Here is a 16,729-nt window from a genome sequence, read left to right on the forward strand (position 1 = left end):
CTAGTAGTACAAAGCAGCAACCTTTGGGTTTGTTATTAATAAAGAACTAATAAAAATGTAGACTTTTCTTTTCTGGAGAAAGCTTTTGTAAATACAATTCGAGAGATTCCGATTCCATCTAGAGAGGTGATGGAAGAAGCGAACGGCGACGACGATGAGCTACGAAAGAACACAACTTTACAGCGGAGGAGTTCGATTCTTCTTCTTCTTCTTCTTCTTGTGTTAATCTCCTTGAGCGCTACGACGAGGGTCTCTGCTTCGGTAGACGAATCTGGAAGAAGAAGAGTGATCGAAGCTAGAAGCGGACAAGACTTGGTTTGGGTGGTTCAGCTATCAGATCTCCATTTCAGTGTTCATCACCCCGACAGAGCTATCGATTTCAGAAACTTACTCGGTCCTGCTCTCTCCCTCATCAACCCTTCTCTCGTCTTTATCACCGGCGATCTCACAGGTTTAACCTATAATTTATCGACTTTTTTCGAATCTAGTGTTGTTTCATTACAAGACATTGCTATGTCGGATAAACTCAGCTCTTTGTCTGAATATGTTCTTTCGTTTGGTTTTATTAGATGGGAAGAGTAAAGACATGTTAACAATGAAGCAAAACGAAGAAGAGTGGTTAGAGTACGAGAGCGTGATGCAAGACGTTGTCAAGAGAAGTGGGTTGAATAAAACCTTATTCTATGATCTTAGGGGTAACCACGACAACTTTGGTGTCCCCTCTCTTAATTCATCAGTTGATTTCTTCTCAAAGTATAGCATCAATGGGAAGTTAGCAAGGAAAGATAATATCAACACCATCACTCTCGAGGTTGGTGTTAGTCTATATGTTTAACATCTTTGAATCATTTAGCTGCTAATAGTTACGTGTGTGTTTTTGTTATTATAACAGACTAGTGAACGTAAACATCTCTTCGTTGGTGTTGACACCACAATGAGTATTGGACTACGCGGCCCAACAAACCTCTTCGGGCACCCAACCGATGAGCTTCTAACCTCGCTCGACTCACAGTTATCGCAATGGGATGACGACAAGCCGACAAAGCCTGTGACTAAGATCTCATTCGGACATTTCCCGTTATCCTTCTCAGCTCTAACACATTCCAAAAAGAGCCTTAGGGACGTGTTCTTGAAGCACTCCGTCTCCGCTTACCTCTGTGGACACCTGCACTCGAGGTTCGGCAAGAACCTCAAGAGACTCCACCGCTCCGGCGGCGTCAGTTTATCGGATAACGACTTGTTTCAGCTGAACATGAGGCGGAGCGGCGCCGATGAAAGTGCTACGAACTGTTCTTTCGGAGCCTCCCCGGATGCGGAGTTCTGGGAGTGGGAGATGGGTGACTGGAGAAAGAACAGGGCGGTCCGGATCGTGGCTGTCGATAGAGGTCATGTCTCGTACCTTGATCTCGACTTCAAGTCGTCGGATTCTCATAAGACCATCGTGTTACCGACTTTTCCATTAGATTCACGTTTCATGTCGACGTCGTTAGCACGCCACAGATACGAGTGTCAGCACATGATCTCTTCCTCCTACGACGCGATAAGAGCCATTGTGTTTTCTCAATCTCTGGTTGTTGATGTTGTCGCTAGAGTCTATGACTCAACTCCTGGATTCAACAATCTAGTCATGGAAGCTCCTATGAGAAAACATGGTTCCACTTCTGGAGCATCTTTTTATTCACTCCCGTGGAACTATAGAGCCTTTGAAGATTCTTTACCTGATAGGTATTGGCTTCAGATAGAAGTGACTGACATCAAAGGAAGATCGACTTTATCGGAGCTGCGTCCGTTTTCAATCAACGGTCTGAGCTCTAGAGTGTCGTGGACGTGGAACGAGTTTCGTGTAATGGGCTGCCAATGGGCCGCGTTGTACTTCCCCATTCTATGGTCTGTGATAAGCTGTTTGCTTCTTGCTTTCTTTATTCCGAAATGCATCATCGTTGTTTTCAAGAAGCAGTACACTCTCAAGAAGTTCGTCGCCAAGAAAGGACTGTTCACGCTTGTGCTGTGGATTCTCCAAGACCTTTGTAGACTCCCTGTGGTTTGGTTCGGTTACGTGGCGTATTTGCTTTATCTCATATTCTTCCCTTGGTTCTCCGGCGAAGTGTTTACTGACTCCGGGAAGAGAACGTACATGACTATTATGGGATGGGTGGTCACGACCGGAGAGAGGAAACATGAGTACGTTGGGGAGCCTGATGTGATGGTTCTGGTGATTCCTCATCTGGTCTTTGTTGTCATCCCGAGTTTGTTGATTGTGTGTTGTTTTGTTGCTGAGAGAGAACTCTACAAAGAGCATATTAGAGCTGTATCTGGTAAGAAGGAAGATGACCATAATGACCGGGGAAGGAAGAAGAGATGGCAACGCCGGTCTGTGTTGTTCTCTAAGAGGAGATTGGTTCGGAAGTCGCTATTGCTGGCTTCATTGGCTCTGTACTGGAAGCATTTCAAGGTAATATAATTGAAAAACTCTTACATGTTCTTGTTCATCAGTAGTCACTTTGTGAAGCATTCTTTGTTTTTTGGTTATTTTGACAGAATTGCTGGAGTCTAGCTAGAGCTTATGAGATGAACGTGGTTCATTTTCCAGGTTACAGTCTTGTGGTTCCCTTGTTGCTACTTTATGTTATCTTCAAAACTCATAAAGCTCCATGAGAGAACAACAAAAAACTCTGAGACAGTTTTCTCAATTATCTTCTTATTGAAAAAGAGCAAATTGTTTTGTTTAGCATCCAAAATCTTTTTGTTTTCTACAGGTTATGTTCCAATATCCATATTAATATTTGAAATTGTCTCTAACCTTAGTTATAAGCCTATCTAAATACAATTTTACTCTTTTTTTCCACCAATTCTCTCATTATTATATAATGTAAAAAAATAATGAATTGATTTAGTTTTAATTGACTAAAAATAGTAAATTACAGTTTTAATTGGGCCTTGGTAAAGCTTTAGGTTGGGCCTTGGTAAAGCTTATAAGGTACGACTCCATAAAAGTGGCGTCATTATTATGACGCCAGCGAAAAGATATTTTCACTGTCAGATCATTCACAGTAATAATCTCCCGATATATCTCATCTTCCTCGTTACCGAGAGAGAGAGAGTCAAAAACATTCACACTCTTCTTCAAACCATTTTCAAAATTTTGTTTTTTTTTCTCCTCGAGAACGGCGGAATATTCATTTCTGATTTTTAATTTATAAATACTCAAAAGCAATCAATAGCTTAATCGTTCGATCATCGTGAAAAAAACCCTTCCTCCTTCTTATTCTTCTTCAGTAAGCTTCCTCTCGATCCTTCTTCTCGCTGGTATGTCACTTTCGATTGCTAGTTTTCCATATTTTTTGTCGTTTTGTGTATTTTACTGGAAAGTAACGAATAGTTGATTTGATGATTTACGTTTCTGTTAAGCTTTCTCTTTTTTTTTTTGCTTTTTTGCTATTTTGTCTTGTATATAAATTGATTTCTCCTCTCTCTTTGCTTTTTAATCATATTGTTTTAGATGACGATTGTTGATATGGAGACTGAGAGCGCCGATCAAGTCTCTGCTTCTTCTCCTCTACCGTTTGCGAGAAGGTAGTGATGATCCTTATAATCTGTGTTGTTGTTACGAGTGTTGACGTTTTTTCTCTGATGTTTTTTTTTTATTTTTTTGTAACGTTTGTTTGATTTTGAAAATGCAGTTATCAAGTGGAGGCGCTAGAGAAAGCAATGAAGCGGAACACGATTGTTTACTTGGAGACTGGCTCTGGCAAGACTCTTATCGCCATCATGCTTCTTCGTAGCTACGCTTACCTTTTCCGCAAGCCTTCCCCTTGCTTCAGCGTCTTCTTGGTTCCTCAAGTTGTTCTCGTCACTCAAGTATGGAGCTTTCCTTCTATCTATAGCTCTTATAGTACATATTGAATGTGAGACTGTCTGTTGGTTTTAATCACATAAGCTCAACTTGATGGTAGTACACATTATAATTAATGTTATGTAGAATTGGTTCATGATTGAAGTTGTAGGCATTGTGCACGCTCATTGCTGAGAATGCACCAAGTTTTAGAGACATTAGTGTTAATTTATTCCGTGATGGTGTACTGATTGATGTTTTATACTTTGTCCTTTGTTGTGTGTTTACGCAGCAAGCTGAAGCGCTGAAGAGGCATACGGATCTGAAAGTGGGCATGTATTGGGGATCCATGGGGGTTGACTTTTGGGATGCTCCAACTTGGAAACAAGAAGTCGATACATATGAGGTTTTATTTCCGTATTTTTGACTGTTTAAATATATACTTTCTTTTGTGCTCTGTAACTATACGGGCCGTCTCTGACATATAAACTTGTGTGTTACGCTAAATTTTACTACTACTACTGTTTCATGTCCGCCATGGATAGAGACTGATATACTGTTTGGAGATTTGAGTTGCTCATTCTATTTTTTATTTGCTCTCGCAAACGCAGGTTCTTGTGATGACACCTGCCATTTTGCTCAGTGCATTAAGACATAGTTTTCTGTCGTTGAACATGATCAAGGTTCTTATATTTGATGAATGTCATCATGCTCGGGGTAATCACGCGTATGCTTGTATCTTGAAGGTGAGCATAATATATACTCTTAGTAGTTAAACTCAGACCTGAATGATGTGTCATTGAAATATCATTTTATAAGCTATCTTTTGCACTTTTGACAATCTAGCCCTTTTTCGTGGCAGGAGTTTTATCACAAGGAATTAAAGTCTGCAACTTCTCTCGTTCCTAGAATATTTGGGATGACTGCATCCCCTGTGAAAACAAAGGGTATAAAATTTTAAAGCATTTCTCATTCTATCCTGATTGGGTTTGTTTTTCCACGTTTCGTTATATTCTTTCTTTCTTCTCTCACCACCTCAGGTGAAAACTTGGATAGCTACTGGAAAAAGATTCATGAACTCGAATCTCTAATGAATTCAAAGGTTGCTCTTTTCTCACTGATAATGATAACTTTCTTGTGTATTCAATCATACTCACTAACTTTTCTGATTCCATTAAGGTCTATACATGTGCAAACGAGTCTGTGCTGGCTCAGTTTGTCCCCTTTTCTACTCCGAGTTTCAAGTACTACACGTACGTGGAAATACCAAGCTCTGCACGCGCAGGCATAATAGCGGAACTTGAAAAGCTAGCCAAAGAGGTATATATATTCTAAAGCCTGAAGTTCAGTGAGATTGGTTTATATTTTTTCTATATCTTCACATTAATGATGACAATGTTATTATTACAATTCAGCATCTCTTAGCCCTTGCGACACTGGATCTCAAATCCTCCACTGTTAATTCTATAAAGAAGAGACTGTCAAAGATATGTTCATCTATAACTTATTGTTTGGATGAACTTGGAATTTTGATGGCGCTGAAGGTATTTTTTTTGTTTTAATCAATGTTTCAAGGTTTTGGGTTAAAAAGAAAACTAATAGAGTTGTCTTTTTTTCCCACAACAGGCTGCTCAGTCATTCTCAGTGAGTCAGAACGACTTTGTCTTGTGGGGTCAGCTAGGGGAGTTTAGCGAAACCTCTATAAAAAATTTCTGTAGGGATGCTTCACAGGCCATTTTAGCTTACATACCTGATGGTACATTTCTGCTAGATCATTTTGATATAACTGCAGATTTATTCTTTTTTCTCTTTACCTGTGATCTTTTTTGGTTCTTCCTGCACATATAGGTCCTTACTGGAGTGTTGCTAACATAGAAAGAAATTTGGAGGCAGGTCTCGTAACATCAAAAATAGTCTGCCTTGTTGAATCTCTTCTTGGTTATAGGTCTGGATTGCATGCACACTTTACACAATAGACCGATACACATCGTTTCAAATCTAATCCTCTGAATATAATTAATACAGCTCCTTGGAGAAAATACGGTGCATCATATTTGTGGAACGGGTGATTGCAGCTATGGTTTTGGAATCCTTTTTGAATGAAATTCTTCCAACCTATAATAGCTGGAAAACTAAGTACGTTGCAGGAAACAACTCTGGCCTGCAAAGTCAAACCCGGAAGAAGCAGAATGAAACTGTGGAGGACTTTCGAAAAGGCTTGGTATGGTCAAATTCCTTTGAACTGTTGGAGTCAGTCTGCTTCTAGCAATTTTTTTTTAAATTCTGAGTAATCTCTTTTTGTTCGTAGGTAAACATCATCGTCTCAACATCTATCCTAGAGGAAGGTCTAGATGTTCAAAGTTGCAATCTGGTTGTCGGATTTGACCCTGCATCCAACATTTGCAGTTTCATACAATCTCAAGGGCGTGCTAGAATGCCTAACTCAGATTATTTGATGATGGTGGAAAGGTCTGTTGATATCTGGTTTCGCCTCCATAGATCTTATGATTTGATTGTGTAAACATTAGCTCCATGCTCAACAAAAATTAATTTCTTTCTCTTTATCTTTGCCACTTGCAGAGGAGATATGGACACACAATCTCGGTTAAAGAAATATATTTCTGGTGCGAAAAGAATGCGTGAAGATTCTTTGAGCCATTCTCTTGTTCCCTGTAAACCTCTTCCAGATGATTCATCCGGGGAGGTCTACCGTGTCAACAGCACAGGGGCTATTGTAACTCTTAGCTCAAGCGTCAGCTTAATATATTTCTACTGCTCAAGGCTTCCCTCAGATGAGTTAGTCTAATACTTAAGCATCTTTATCAGTTAGTTTTTTGTTTATTCGAACTTTGTTCTTTATATTTTCTCTGATTTCTGTTTTTTTTTAAATTGGAAAAGATACTTCAAACCAACTCCTAGATTTGATATAGACAAGGATCAGGGGATTTGCACCCTTTACCTTCCTAAGAGCTGTCAAGTCAAAGAAGTTAGTGCTCAAGGGAATGGAAATTTGTTAAAACAAACTGCCTGTCTTAAAGCTTGCATTCAGCTGCACCAAGCTGGTGCTCTGACTGATCATCTTGTCCCTGACATGGTTTTGAAGGAAACCGTCCAACTAAAACTCGGTAATTTTGCTGCGTCTTCATTTTTAGACTTTGTACTGTGTGATAAACCACTCATCTACGAGGTTTGAGTTTGCAGGGAAAATCCACTATGACACTGAACAGCCAAGTTACTTCCCTCCAGAGCTAGTCTCCCAGTTTTCAGCACTATCGCAGACAACATACCACTTCTACTCAATAAGGATGAAGTCAGAATTTCCAGGAAATCTTCATTTTAAGGATGTCTTGCTGGGAACCAGGGTTAAGCTTGAAGATGACATTGGGAACACATGCTTTCGGTTAGAAGATCATCTTGGCACAATAGCTGTGACATTGAGTTATGTGGGAGGGTTTGACCTTACACAAGATGAGGTATTTTGCTCGTTTTCTATATCAATTATATCTCATTTGTATCTCAGTTAAAATCAGACTCTGTTTTCTTTTTGTGTTCAGGTCCTTTTGTGTAGAAGGTTTCAGATAACTCTTTTTAGAGTTCTTTTGGATCATAGTGTGGAAAATTTGTTGGCGGCGTTGGATGGGTTGCATCTCAGAGACGGTCCAGCGCTTGATTATCTACTAGTTCCATCCACTCATGAGCAAAAAGCATCTCTTATTGATTGGGAGGTGATAAGATCCGTGAACTTTACTAGTCATAAACCTTGGGAAAGGCATGTGGATTGTTCTGCCAAGGATGCTTCTTGCATTCTACATACAAAAGACGGGTTGTTTTGCACCTGTGTCTTACAAAATGCGTTGGTCTACACACCACATAATGGATACGTCTACTGCACCAGAGGTATTCTCAGCAATTTAAACGCAAATTCTGTATTGACGATGAGAAATTCTGGCGATGTGACCTACATGGAGTACTATGAGAAACGGTACATATATTATACATAGAAAGTTTAGACAACTATGAGGATGGAGTGGATATTAAAGTGTGTAGTTTTGTTGCAGGCATGAGGTTCAATTAAATTTTGTGGATGAACCTCTTTTGAATGGGAGACACATTTTCACGCTGCATAACAACCTTCACATGACCAGGAAGAAGGAGAAAGGTTCTTAATCTTTAACCTCATTATGAGTTCTTATTGGATTCCTTATTCCTTAAAAAAAATTCTTTTCATTTTGCTGCAGAGCATGACAGGGAGTATGTTGAACTACCTCCTGAACTATGTCATGTCATATTGGCTCCAATATCAGTGGATATGATCTATTCATATAAATTCATGCCATCTGTTATGCAACGCGTTGAATCTTTGCTTATAGCATTGAACCTTAAGAAGAACATCCCAAAAGTCAATATTCCAACCATCAAGGTACAACTTTATAACATTTTGTTTAATTTGTCATGCATGGCATTTTCATTTTCACTTTTTTTTTAACTCACTTGATGATTACAGGTTCTGGAAGCTATCACAACGAAGAAGTGCCAAGACCAGTTCCACTTGGAATCACTAGAAACACTTGGCGACTCTTTTCTGAAATATGCTGTTTGTCAGCATCTATTCCAAGAATATCATACTCATCACGAGGGTCTTCTCAGCTCAATAAAAGATGGAATGATTTCGAATGTCACGCTCTGCAAATTTGGATGTGACAAGAAACTTCAGGTATACATTCCTTAGTAGTAATCTAAAACGGCTCCATCACCTCTGGATCTAGAGAAATGTTTATCAAACTCTATATTCTTTGATTACAGGGATTTATACGAAATGAGTGTTTTGAACCTAAAGGGTGGATGGTTCCTGGCCAATCATCTGCAGCTTATGCTCTTGTGAATGATTATCTATCCGAATCTAGAAACATGTACATTGCTAGGAGGATGAATTTGAAACGCAAGAGTGTGGCTGATGTTGTGGAAGCACTAATTGGTGCATATCTTAGCGAGGGAGGTGAGCTAGCAGCGTTAACGTTCATGAACTGGGTTGGTATAAAAGTCGATTTCACAACTACGATGATCCAAAGAGAGCCATCAATACAAGCTGAGAAGCTTGTGAATGTAAGATATATGGAGTCTCTGTTGAACTATAAGTTTAAGGATAAGTCTCTTCTAGTCGAGGCATTGACTCATGGCTCATACATGATTCCTGAAATTCCAAGATGCTATCAGGTTCAGTCGTTTTTCTCCATGAAGCCAATTCATATAATCTCTCTTGGTGTTTTAGTTAATTTACTAATTTGACTCTGCTGCAGAGGTTGGAGTTCCTCGGCGACTCTGTGTTGGATTATCTCATAACTAAGCATTTGTACGGCGAGTATCCTAATCTTTCGCCTGGTCTACTGACCGACATGCGCTCTGCTTCTGTGAACAATGAATGTTATGCTCAAGTAGCGGTGAAATCAAACCTGCACAAACACGTTCTCCATGCCTCTCATGATCTCCACAAGCACATCTCCAGAACAGTCAGTGAGTTTGAACGGTTGTCGTCTGTGCAATCCAGTTTTGGATGGGAATCCGAAATCGCTTTCCCAAAGGTAAACACACTTTCTTAAAAATTTCTCTGTACTCTTGAACACAAGGCCTTACTGTCATGGATTGTCAGGTTCTTGGAGATGTGATAGAGTCTTTAGCTGGTGCGATACATGTTGACTCGGGTTACAACAAGGAAGTAGTGTTTGCGTGTATAAAACCGCTTTTGGGATGTATGATAACTCCAGAGACTGTGAAGCTGCATCCTGTGAGAGAGTTGACAGAACTTTGCCAGAAAGCTCAGTTCGAGTTGAGTAAAGCTAAAGGCTTCGAGAATGGTGAAGCTTTCTTCACGGTAGAGGTGGAAGCTAAGGAAATGAGTTTTGCGCATACAGCAAGGGCCTCTGATAAGAAGATGGCTAAGAAGTTGGCTTACAAAGAAGTCTTGAATTCACTTAAGAAGAGCCTTGACTCCTAAATTTCTCATTATTGTGGAATCGAATAAAACTCTATTAGACTTAAAGATCTTTCAGATGATTAATATTTTGTTTTGGTTTTTTTTTTGGAAAAATTAACATTTTGGTTAATTATTGCATTTATGATATCAATTTTTATTTTTATTCTTAATGTAATCGTATCAAATAGATTGCAGACGATTTAAAAGAAAAAGATTCATACTTTCTTGTTATGAATGTCTTAATATAATCCTCATAACTAGAGATTTGATTCTTGTTTTATACTTCACTAAATATTGTCTAATAGCATCATAACATCGGTAATCATTACAAACACAATTTCTATTAATCCATCTTGTTACTTGGTTAAAAAAAATCTCTGTTAATCAAACAAGAACAAGACAAAACTGTATAAACCAAAAAGGAATATAACAATATGGTAAAGAGAGGAAAAAAAAAGCAGCCTAAAGTGGCTTAAGGTGAATCAAGCCAAGAGCCAAAAGTTCTTGTGACGTTTGGTAGTGATCAAGTAACCACCAAGCTTACGGTTCTTTGGTTTAACAGCAATGGTCATACATGAAGCCTTCTCTAGGCAATACTTGAGAACTCCAGCTCGGCTACGCCGTTTCTTCCATCCCCAACGCTTCACTAGTCTCCAAACCGGCGGTTTCTTCTCTTCTCCAACCACTAAGAGAGTCACTTGTTGTTCTTTAGCTTCTTCCACTATCTTCTCTCCTTTCTCTTTCTCTTTTCCTTCTAGTCTCCTTATCTCTACCTCTATCTGTTATTGTATATACACATGATCACATTTTAGCGTTTTGAAACGCTCCAAACGCTTTTGTAAGAATATAGACTCACCCCTGGTCGCTTTGTTTGGCAGAGTTTCTTTAGAGTGTGGACGAGTTCATCGGTCTTCACTTCACGTTTCCGGTTCTTCTTCTTGCCTTTATTAAAAGTTACAAGATCTTTAGAAAGCCAAATAATACTAAAGATCTAAACATTTTACTCTATAGTAATAAGTGTCTGTTTTTAGTCAGGCCGGCTGGATTAGTCGATATGACATAACAAAAAAAGATCAAAACGTTTTGATGATGAATTTAAAAGTGAAAAGAGATATAACCTTTTCTAAAGGGTTTGGAGAAATATAAGAGGAAAAGATAGTCATGTGATTGTAATGTGTGTTTCAAAGCCCATTCAAGAGCACCAGTTGATGCAACCACTTTATCCACCACCACCATCACTCTATTCCCTGCCTCAGTGATCTCCTCCTTTGCTGCTTCCACCGCTTCCACTTCTACTATCTCTTCTTCACGTTCAGTTTTGCCACCGCTTACAACGCTTTTTCCATCATCATCTTGTTCCTCTTCTTCTATTTCTATTTCTCCTTCTCCTTCTACACCTTCCTCCTCTTCAAATTCTTCATACTCGCTACTACTGTCACCATCGTTTTCCTCTTCTCTAACGCCATTGTCTCCTCCAAGAAACTCGATTCTTTGGTCCCTCTCTATGGAACGAGAACCAGGTTTGAAACTGGATGTTGATGAACGGATCCTTACATGTCTTAAACTCAACTTTACTGATTTCTTGAGCGATCTAGCCATCTTTTCTTCTAAGAATCTTGATTGTAACAACCATACATTGATCTTGACTATTATTATTGTCCGCATAAAAACATACGTGCAAGAAAACAAAACAGCAAGAGAGTTCCTAGGACGTGCGTACCACTAAAATATATTAGTCCGAAGCTAAGGACAGAACACATGCGTTGTAAGGTAACTTTGTAATGAAACATTTTTGGCCGTTCATAATTTAGTGTTTGTATTATAATGTTTTATGTAGAAATTTATGGTCATAATTATTTTTGAACTTTTAATTTATATATATTTTATATAGTTTATAGACGTATCTATAAATTTTTATTTTGCCGTTTCCGGATTTTTCCGTCTCGGTGCAAGTGTGCAGCATAGCTTTTTATTGGATTTTCAAGAACTGAATAATGCAATACATGATTACATTACTTCTCAATACTTAGATCTCTCAGAAGCGAGTTCTAGCATCTATTGCAACTTGTTTCTCCACATTTTCTTCCAGAAATTACCAATAAATTTCAAATCACGTTCCACACTCTTCAGACAGCGAGCTAGAGCGATACCATCCTTCTTCTTCCCGTCCTTACTCACGTGTGCAACCATTGCAAAACCGTAAGTAGCAGGCATCAAAGCAGTCAAATCAGCCAAAACCTCACTTGACATCACAATCTTCTCTTCACATCCATAGAACCTATACAAGTCTGAGTACCTAAATTTATATAGATCATATCGTCAAAAACACATATAGCTAATATGGAAATATGTTACATGTAGATAATCATATAGTAATATTAACATCTTAGCCAAAAAAATGAATTTAAACATCTTAGACAAAAAAATGAATATTAATATGTTAGCCAAAAAATAATCAGTGTACCTTGGAGGAGCTTCCTTAATGGCAATCTCTTGTGTCTTCAAACGAGAAAGATTAGCACTAAACATTTCCAACACATCTCTGGCTGCTGGTAGATTCTCCCACTCTCTAGCAGCTTCAAGTATCACTATTATCCTCTTAATAGGAGGTGGAGTTGGAAGATTGAAACGTAGAACTAGAGAAGGCATTATAAGAACCTTTGCAAGCCAATATGTTTGTGCAATACCAAAAGGATGTGGAGCAATACGTAGAAGACACTCCTTGTGTTTTGTAATGATCACATTAGATGTATCAGGAGTCTTGAGTGTTTCCAAGTAAGAGTTACCAATGCGACCCATGTACTCGTCTCCTCTAACGTAAGTCTTGTCCTTGCTCAAGTGTAGTAACCCAAAGACCGCCAAGATGTTAAGACATAGGTTCTCAAGAACCTCTTCGTAGCTCTGTTGAAACGCTAGAACATCGGCTTCCTCATCGGTAGAAGGCAACTTAGTTGTACAAACTGCTTCTGTCTTAAAGGCGCTTCCTAAGGCAGGATAGATCCCAACGCCTAACCCATAAGCACGAACCCAAGCTCCAAGAGGATAATCCCCAACAGAGCCAAGGTTAAGAGCAGCAATCATATGAAGAGTATATGGCTTCAGCTTGATACGTAAACGAGCTGAAGAAACATTATCAACGTTACTGCACCATGCAGAATCGGTGACAGTGGCATTCTCAGTAAGGAGATAACCAAAGTCTCGAATGTCGCAGTTAAACTGTAAGACTTTGCTTAGGTTACCAAACATTTCATCTGAATCTTCTTCCATAGTCTCCCACGTAGGTCTCTTGGAAGAAGGTGTCATCATTTCAAGACCGTCGACTACTTCACGGATCTTCTGAACAGTGGTCGTGTGTATAGTCTTCACGAGTGACTCTATCTCGGTGTAGGGCATTGAGGCGACCTTCCAGAACCTGGAGTAGAGAGTGGGGCGTGTTGTTGGAGTAAGCTTGAAGTAACTTGAGATTGAAGCTACCTAATCCTATTGAGTTATGGAAATCTATAAGGATTAGGAAATATTGAAATATGTTAAACCTATTGTGTTTAGGAAACTTTGATTCCTATATAAGAAGATGTCAAGATGTGACATAGCTTATGAGTTTTAGGTTATTGATTTGATATTGTGATTGTGATCTGAATTGAGTGAATAAGAGAAGGACTTCTTATTAAACTTGTTTGTGTGATTCTATATTTGGTATCAGAGCCAGCAGGTTCTAAAGATCGATCATGAGTGATAACAAGGATGAGATCGTAGCACACAAAGACACCGGCATGGCGCACAAAGACAACGGCCCTGCTTCCATCAAATTTCCGATGTTAACTTCTTCAAACTATACTGTCTGGGCTATGAGAATGAAGGTGGCACTTAAGGTCAGTGAGGTATGGGAAACAATCACTACAAGAAAAATAGGTTTTACTAGCGGACGAAAAATGCTATTTAACGATACGACAGCGGATTTAGGAACGCTGTATCATCGCCCGTCATAGTAGGTAAGGCACATTAGATAACACTTTTTCGAGGTGCTATCGTTTCCTTGGAATCGATAGCGCTTTTTCTTTTGCAATAGATTAATATGTAATAGCGCTTAATTAATGTTATTATTGTTATTAGTAACAGCGTTTTCGAGATGTTATTGTTAAGACAACTATAGCAATTAATACTTCTGTTATATATATTATATTGAAATTATAGCAGCTTATTCTTGCTGCTATTATATAGTATATTTAAAATAATAATTAAATATATATATTTAATTTTAATATTTTATATATTTTTATTTTGTGATATACAATCAATTATTTAGTTTTGAGACATTAAATTATAAAACATAAACTGCTATTATTGAACATAAAAACCATTCTTGTCATATATTACATAAGTAGAGCAAATAACAAAAATAGTTCAAGGTACTAGCATAACAAGTTCAAAAGCAACAGACCTGCCTTACATTAAAACAACCTTATCATTTGGCCAAGCCACAATGCTTCCAACTGCATCACCAATGAATTCAATTTCACTGTTTGGCCTCCACACTCGTGCCCCATCGAACTCGGAAACCTCTATCCAGACCTTAGTAGCATTGGGACCTAAAGGGACGAAATGCACCTTCTCTGTTGGATCAGTTGAGAACACACGACCCAAAGCAACTCTCAGTCCAGAGTTATTACAGTCCAAGAGGGCGCACTTCTGTTTACCACCTTTGCTGCTACAACCACTGCTGTTACTACCACTCTAAACAAAATAAAGTAACAAACAGAATCAAGACAATATCATCATTGAATCCAAGAATCATATTAACACCAACAACTATCACAATACTTACTTAAGCAATAAATAAGATGTTTCATAAACATACCTGATTCGAATTCTTGTTTGATTCTTTTGGTGAATCTTGTTCAGGTAGTACTATCTTATCGATAGGCCAGGCAATAGTCCCATGTAGCGCATCACCCATCTTCGTCATTTCAGTAGTTGGTCTCCAAATATATGCATCAGATTTTACAACCACTTCCACTCTAAGAATTGCAGCATTCGGTCCTAGCGGTATTTGGTTGACTAGTTCCGCAGGATCAGTCGACAACAATACACCCTTAGCAATCAATTCATCTTCTGATTTCCAGTAATCAAAGATTTGAACTTTTCCTAAAGAAGCATCAGTAGGCTGAAGCAAAAAAAAAACACAGAATTTTCATTAGATATGTATTCACTCATTACGGAAGAAAACTGACAACATATAATTACCTCTGATCCAATGGTGTTACCATTGTTTGATAAGTCAATATCATCGTCCAGTATTAGCTTATCCGCTGGCCATGCAATTTTCACTCCAACTGCCTGAGCAAGCCTAGAACAAGTTGCTGTAGGTCTCCATATAGATGCAGTTTCTACTGATACAGACTTTACTACTACAGCAGCCGCGTTTGGACCCAATGGAATTCGACCAATCTTGTAGTAGGGTTCACTAGAGTGATACTCTCCTTCAGCAACAACCACATCATCATTGGAAACCCAATCAAGTAGCTGGCACCTTATTCCTCCCTTGCTAATATCGCTAACCTCAGAAGTAGAACGATAATCGGTTTTATTCTAACACAGAAACAGAAATAAACAAGATTTTTAAAACCTTAAAGATCACTTAAAACTCTAATAATTACAACTCTAGTTCAAGGACTTACCTTTTGGCCGGCTAAGTCTTTTACCACATTTCTCAAATCTTCAATCTTGTTGATAAGTTCTACTTGAGTATCTTGAAGCTTCTGGACATGGGAGTCTCTAGCATGTAAGAATGCCAATTTGGTTGCAGTAACCCCTCGCCCCATCCCCCTAATTCTTCCTGGTTTATCCTTTCCTAGAACCTGAGTCACAGCATCTTCACCGATATTATCTGCGGAACTTGAACCCATTTCACTGTCAATTCTCTTAATCTTCTCCTGCATTTAAAAATATCATAAAATTGTTAAGTGTTTTATACAAACAAACTTCGAAGTTAATGGAAATCTAAGAATTAACATGAACTTACTATTGTTTCTGCAAATTCTTGACTCACAGGTCTTCCATCAGAATGCGTATGCCCAACGACCCAAACCTTTGTTCTAGTTACCTTTCTAGGATCACTACTGTTTTTCCTCTACAAGTTTAATGAAAATTTTGTCATAGAAGTTCTTTGTAATCGCAACTTATTAAATTTCAAACATACCATTTCATCTGCAAGTCGAATCATGCCTTTACGGCTAGTGGTGTGAGGAATTTGGCCCTTCCTAAGTTCCCTGTACTTATCACTTTGTTCCTACACATTCAGATTATGAGTTAAGATAATTATCATAAATATAAGCAGACTCGTTACTAGTAAATCCTTAATTTAAATTACCTTAAAAGCTGTTGTACATCTTCCTTTAACCCAATTGTTCCACGCAGTTGCAGATTGTATGTTGCTAGGCTTAATTTTCTGAAGTTGAGCCTTGTTTTTTGTAGCTCTTACTTGCGAAGACAATCTGGATTTAGAGGCCCTCCACAAACAACCCATCTGCTTAAAAACAACATCTTTTTGCCATTCTTCTGTCAAGTTGAATCTTCCCTGTTATACATATTGAAGTTATCAGCTTACTACTTTTCAGACATTATCAAAAAGTTGTAATACGAACCTGAATTTCCTCCCACAAAGCATCTTTTGTTTTCTCATCGAGATGTCTCCAGTCATCTAGAAGTACTGGGACATGCTCTCTCACGAGAGGACCTAGGAAAGAAGATAGGGTAACTGATCCACGACCGACATGCTCACCTAGAGCATTGAACTCCACATCGACCTTGTCCTCTATATGTTTTGCTACTTTTCGCATTTTCGTTGGACCCCTAGTCTTCTTGACTATGTTATCCGACTGCTCTGTTTGTGTCTGAGTCTGTGGCTCCGAAGAAGGAATGACTTGTTC

The 16,729-nt window shown here is 38.6% G+C and overlaps 3 protein-coding genes across 4 annotated transcripts; 2 read left to right on the forward strand and 1 right to left on the reverse strand.

Annotated features, from left to right (window-relative positions):
• Window positions 1-56: 56 nt before the first annotated feature.
• Window positions 57-2,731, forward strand: LOC106450531 (putative metallophosphoesterase At3g03305). Its single transcript, XM_013892211.3, has 4 exons — window positions 57-451; window positions 570-811; window positions 893-2,452; window positions 2,539-2,731. Exons 1-4 carry the CDS (start codon window positions 130-132, stop codon window positions 2,653-2,655), a joined length of 2,241 nt encoding a protein of 746 aa, XP_013747665.2. The 5' UTR covers window positions 57-129; the 3' UTR covers window positions 2,656-2,731.
• LOC111211877 (endoribonuclease Dicer homolog 2-like) lies at window positions 2,576-9,966 on the forward strand. 2 transcript variants are annotated; one of them, XM_048780264.1, is made up of 23 exons: window positions 2,576-2,590; window positions 3,500-3,573; window positions 3,681-3,858; window positions 4,125-4,238; window positions 4,444-4,578; window positions 4,695-4,779; window positions 4,873-4,934; window positions 5,012-5,152; window positions 5,248-5,376; window positions 5,459-5,588; window positions 5,681-5,777; window positions 5,858-6,053; window positions 6,141-6,301; window positions 6,413-6,628; window positions 6,731-6,957; window positions 7,034-7,305; window positions 7,387-7,814; window positions 7,891-7,991; window positions 8,071-8,252; window positions 8,337-8,546; window positions 8,636-9,046; window positions 9,130-9,411; window positions 9,480-9,966. In XM_048780264.1, exons 2-23 carry the CDS (start codon window positions 3,500-3,502, stop codon window positions 9,822-9,824), a joined length of 4,176 nt encoding a protein of 1,391 aa, XP_048636221.1. In that variant the 5' UTR covers window positions 2,576-2,590; the 3' UTR covers window positions 9,825-9,966. The 2 variants fall into 2 exon arrangements, with proteins under 2 accessions (XP_048636221.1, XP_022568913.2); XM_022713192.2 differs by lacking the exon at window positions 2,576-2,590 and adding an exon at window positions 3,030-3,306.
• Window positions 9,967-10,212: 246 nt separating this feature from the next.
• LOC111209548 (ABC transporter F family member 4-like) lies at window positions 10,213-12,418 on the reverse strand. Its single transcript, XM_048780265.1, has 3 exons — window positions 10,922-12,418; window positions 10,660-10,745; window positions 10,213-10,582 (listed from the first exon to the last, which is right to left on the reverse strand). Exons 1-3 carry the CDS (start codon window positions 11,466-11,468, stop codon window positions 10,286-10,288), a joined length of 930 nt encoding a protein of 309 aa, XP_048636222.1. The 5' UTR covers window positions 11,469-12,418; the 3' UTR covers window positions 10,213-10,285.
• Between the last annotated feature and the right edge of the window lie 4,311 nt (window positions 12,419-16,729).

This window comes from Brassica napus, chromosome A5 (genome assembly GCF_020379485.1).
Source record: "Brassica napus cultivar Da-Ae chromosome A5, Da-Ae, whole genome shotgun sequence".
Lineage (NCBI taxonomy): Eukaryota > Viridiplantae > Streptophyta > Magnoliopsida > Brassicales > Brassicaceae > Brassica > Brassica napus.

Bases quoted from the DNA above. Each gene is read 5' to 3' on its own strand.
- LOC106450531 (XM_013892211.3), top strand. From the start codon at position 130: ATGGAAGAAGCGAACGGCGACGACGATGAGCTACGAAAGAACACAACT. The intron at 812-892 runs GTTGGTGTTAGT...TTATTATAACAG, and splicing joins TCAACACCATCACTCTCGAG to ACTAGTGAACGTAAACATCT. The intron at 2,453-2,538 runs GTAATATAATTG...TTATTTTGACAG, and splicing joins TGTACTGGAAGCATTTCAAG to AATTGCTGGAGTCTAGCTAG.
- LOC111211877 (XM_048780264.1), top strand. From the start codon at position 3,500: ATGACGATTGTTGATATGGAGACTGAGAGCGCCGATCAAGTCTCTGCT. The intron at 4,935-5,011 runs GTTGCTCTTTTC...GATTCCATTAAG, and splicing joins AATCTCTAATGAATTCAAAG to GTCTATACATGTGCAAACGA. The intron at 6,302-6,412 runs GTCTGTTGATAT...TGCCACTTGCAG, and splicing joins TATTTGATGATGGTGGAAAG to AGGAGATATGGACACACAAT.
- LOC111209548 (XM_048780265.1), bottom strand. From the start codon at position 11,468: ATGCGGACAATAATAATAGTCAAGATCAATGTATGGTTGTTACAATCA. The intron at 10,746-10,921 runs GTTATATCTCTT...CTTTTAATAAAG, and splicing joins CTCCAAACCCTTTAGAAAAG to GCAAGAAGAAGAACCGGAAA. The intron at 10,583-10,659 runs GTGAGTCTATAT...ATACAATAACAG, and splicing joins GCCAAACAAAGCGACCAGGG to ATAGAGGTAGAGATAAGGAG.